This window comes from Berghia stephanieae, chromosome 9, assembly GCF_034508935.2.
Source record: "Berghia stephanieae isolate SIO BIC M18660-M18661 chromosome 9, UCSD_Bste_1.3, whole genome shotgun sequence".
Lineage (NCBI taxonomy): Eukaryota > Metazoa > Mollusca > Gastropoda > Nudibranchia > Aeolidiidae > Berghia > Berghia stephanieae.
Genome location: NC_088368.1, coordinates 45,039,825 through 45,042,324, shown reverse-complemented (window position 1 = coordinate 45,042,324; position 2,500 = coordinate 45,039,825). Strand labels below are relative to the sequence as shown.

General features: G+C 31.6%; 1 protein-coding gene and 1 long non-coding RNA gene across 3 annotated transcripts in view; one reads left to right on the top strand and one right to left on the bottom strand.

Moving 5' to 3' along the window:
* The window catches only part of LOC144980313 (uncharacterized), a 43,720-nt gene that overhangs the window by 6,845 nt on the left and 34,375 nt on the right, over positions 1-2,500 (top strand). The gene's annotated exons all lie outside the window — the stretch shown is intronic.
* The window catches only part of LOC144980311 (uracil-DNA glycosylase-like), a 4,498-nt gene continuing 3,672 nt past the window's right edge, over positions 1,675-2,500 (bottom strand). The window contains exon 2 of the mRNA XM_078927966.1: positions 1,675-2,500. This exon is cut by the window's right edge and continues 632 nt beyond it. Within this exon, the coding sequence (XP_078784092.1) occupies positions 2,412-2,500 (89 nt within the window). The 3' untranslated portion in view covers positions 1,675-2,411.

The following is a 2,500-nucleotide window of genomic DNA, read 5'->3' as shown; positions in this document are numbered from 1 at the left end:
ATACTTAATTGATCATTGAGGAAATTATAATTGAATATCACATGGAACAAGACATTTCCACATCCTATTCATACATTCATTCTTTTCATAGACTTATAACAAAGACCTCAACAACAAACAATTTTACAGTAAAGGGTTGTATGTAAATACATTTCTTAATGTATTCATTCACTATTATAGAGAATCTAATATTATATCCTTTAAATAGTAATAATAATTATAGATGGCATTTGTATAGAGCATTTTCAAAATTATATAATGCTTACTGCACTTTACATTGGTTGAAAGAAAATGCATCTCTTATGCCAAAACCCACAACTCCCCCCCCCCCCCCCCCCACCACCCCCGCGCGCACAGCACACACCGCCAACCCACAATTGAATATTCAGACGTATAACAGGGTTATAAGTTATAACCATAAAGTATGTCTCAGATTAAACATAGGCAGACGTGAAAAGGAAATGTTTTAGTTTCGATTTAAAAGAATTAATAGTTGGTTGTTCCCCGATGGTTCTAGGAATAGAATTCCATGCACGGGGTCCCATGACAGAAAAGCATCATCCACCAAAACACTTGTATTTAAAAAGAGGAACTAAAAGTTTAGTTTTATCAGAGAATGACTTTAGTGATCTGGAATGTATATGAGGATGTAACAGGTTTTTTTTTTAAGTAGACAGGGCTTCATCAATTCAACATTTAAAACATATCATTGCGATTTTGTAATTTAATTTCTTATTTCTTATTGCTTATTAAATATAGAATTTTGGAAAATATGTAGATATAAAACTTGAAAGGAATGTAAAAATAAATATACGTATCAATACACACACACACACACACACACACACACACACACACACATATATATATATATATATATATATATATATATATATATATATATATATATATAATCAAATTGTTCAGTCTAGCTGGTACATCTATAGGTAATTTAATAAATAAATACATGAATATATGAATATGAATAAATAAATAGATAAATAAACAAATAAATACGTAAATAAATAAAACATATCACATTGTGTTTTAGTATAAGCCGTGCATCTCTCTGTATGTAAATATACAGATTAAATTGTTATACAGTGTAATCTATAGCTATGTTCAAATCACAATAGGTATATGTAGGTAAATAAATCTTTAAAACAAAACAGTTGGGCAAAGCAATAGAAATTATATAACAAATAGATTTGGAACGGTGGCTGTTTGTCATTCTTCTTTAAGTCAAGATAGTTGCAGTGTTCAAATGGGCATCTTGAATTTTTACATCAATAGGATTCAATAGTCTGATGTCACGCCCGCAAAGCAACCAACAGCTTGGTTCTAAACAAAGAAAGTCTGTACCCTTTTATTCTTCATGCTGGCTAGAACTTTTTAATATGCCATGTGATCAGAATGTATTAAAAATCAGAATATGATCAGATTCATAATGTTTTCTTTTACTCTTCTGGATACACCTTTATGCTCGTCTGATAAGTATTTCATAAGGGCGGTGATGGAGATATTGGCGTCCGCCATTGTTCCGATAATTTAGAACCAGTTACTATGCGGTCATTACGAGGGAAGTGACGTCACGACTGTTGAACCCTATTAGAAAACCAAAAAGATTCAGACCGAATATTGGCCTCATTGATTAAAAATGTCGAGATGTGTGGGTTTTTTTTTTCTTCTTTCAATATTTATCGGTTAGCTGCCGCCCCCTCGAAAACACAACTCTACAAATTTGGTCAGAAGACTCGTCCTTCAAATATTAATCCTTCTAAATAACCCTCATCTTGGCAAAAACTCTCAAACCTGGGACTTTATGATAGACGTCGCGGTTACATCTTTGAGAGTTTCACTCCGTTTTGTATGACGCTGAATTGCTAGATTATTGTCAAAATTTAAAACAAAGAAATGATAAAGTGATTGCAAATAAAATAGAATTACATCAACGATTATTTAAACACAATGAAGAAGTAAATTCTATATAGATATGTGACAATCTGATTAACAATAAAAAAAAAACATTATCAACATCAATTAACAACAACAACAACAATAACAACAACAGCATCATCATCAAAAACAACATAAACAATAAGAAACAGAAATAACAACAGTAATAACAATAACAGCATCATCATTATCAACAACATCAACAAAAGCATTATCATCAACAGCATCAACAACAGCGTCATCATCAACAACAACATCAACAGTATAAAACTGGAACCAGGACCTCAACTTTGCCAGGTACCAGGTTTTAGAGTAATTGTCAAGATGAGGGTCATTTAAATCGATCGATAAAATTTGAAGGACGAGTATTCTGGACAAATTTTTAAAGATCTGTCTTTGCAACGTATGATAATTACTTTGTTAATTCTTAACTTTCATTGATTTGATTCCTGGATTTAATCATCTGTCTCTCCAGTTTGCAGACTTTTAAACACAGGATAATGTGTTCTAAATTGATCAATAGCATTGACATGAAAGTTGTTGT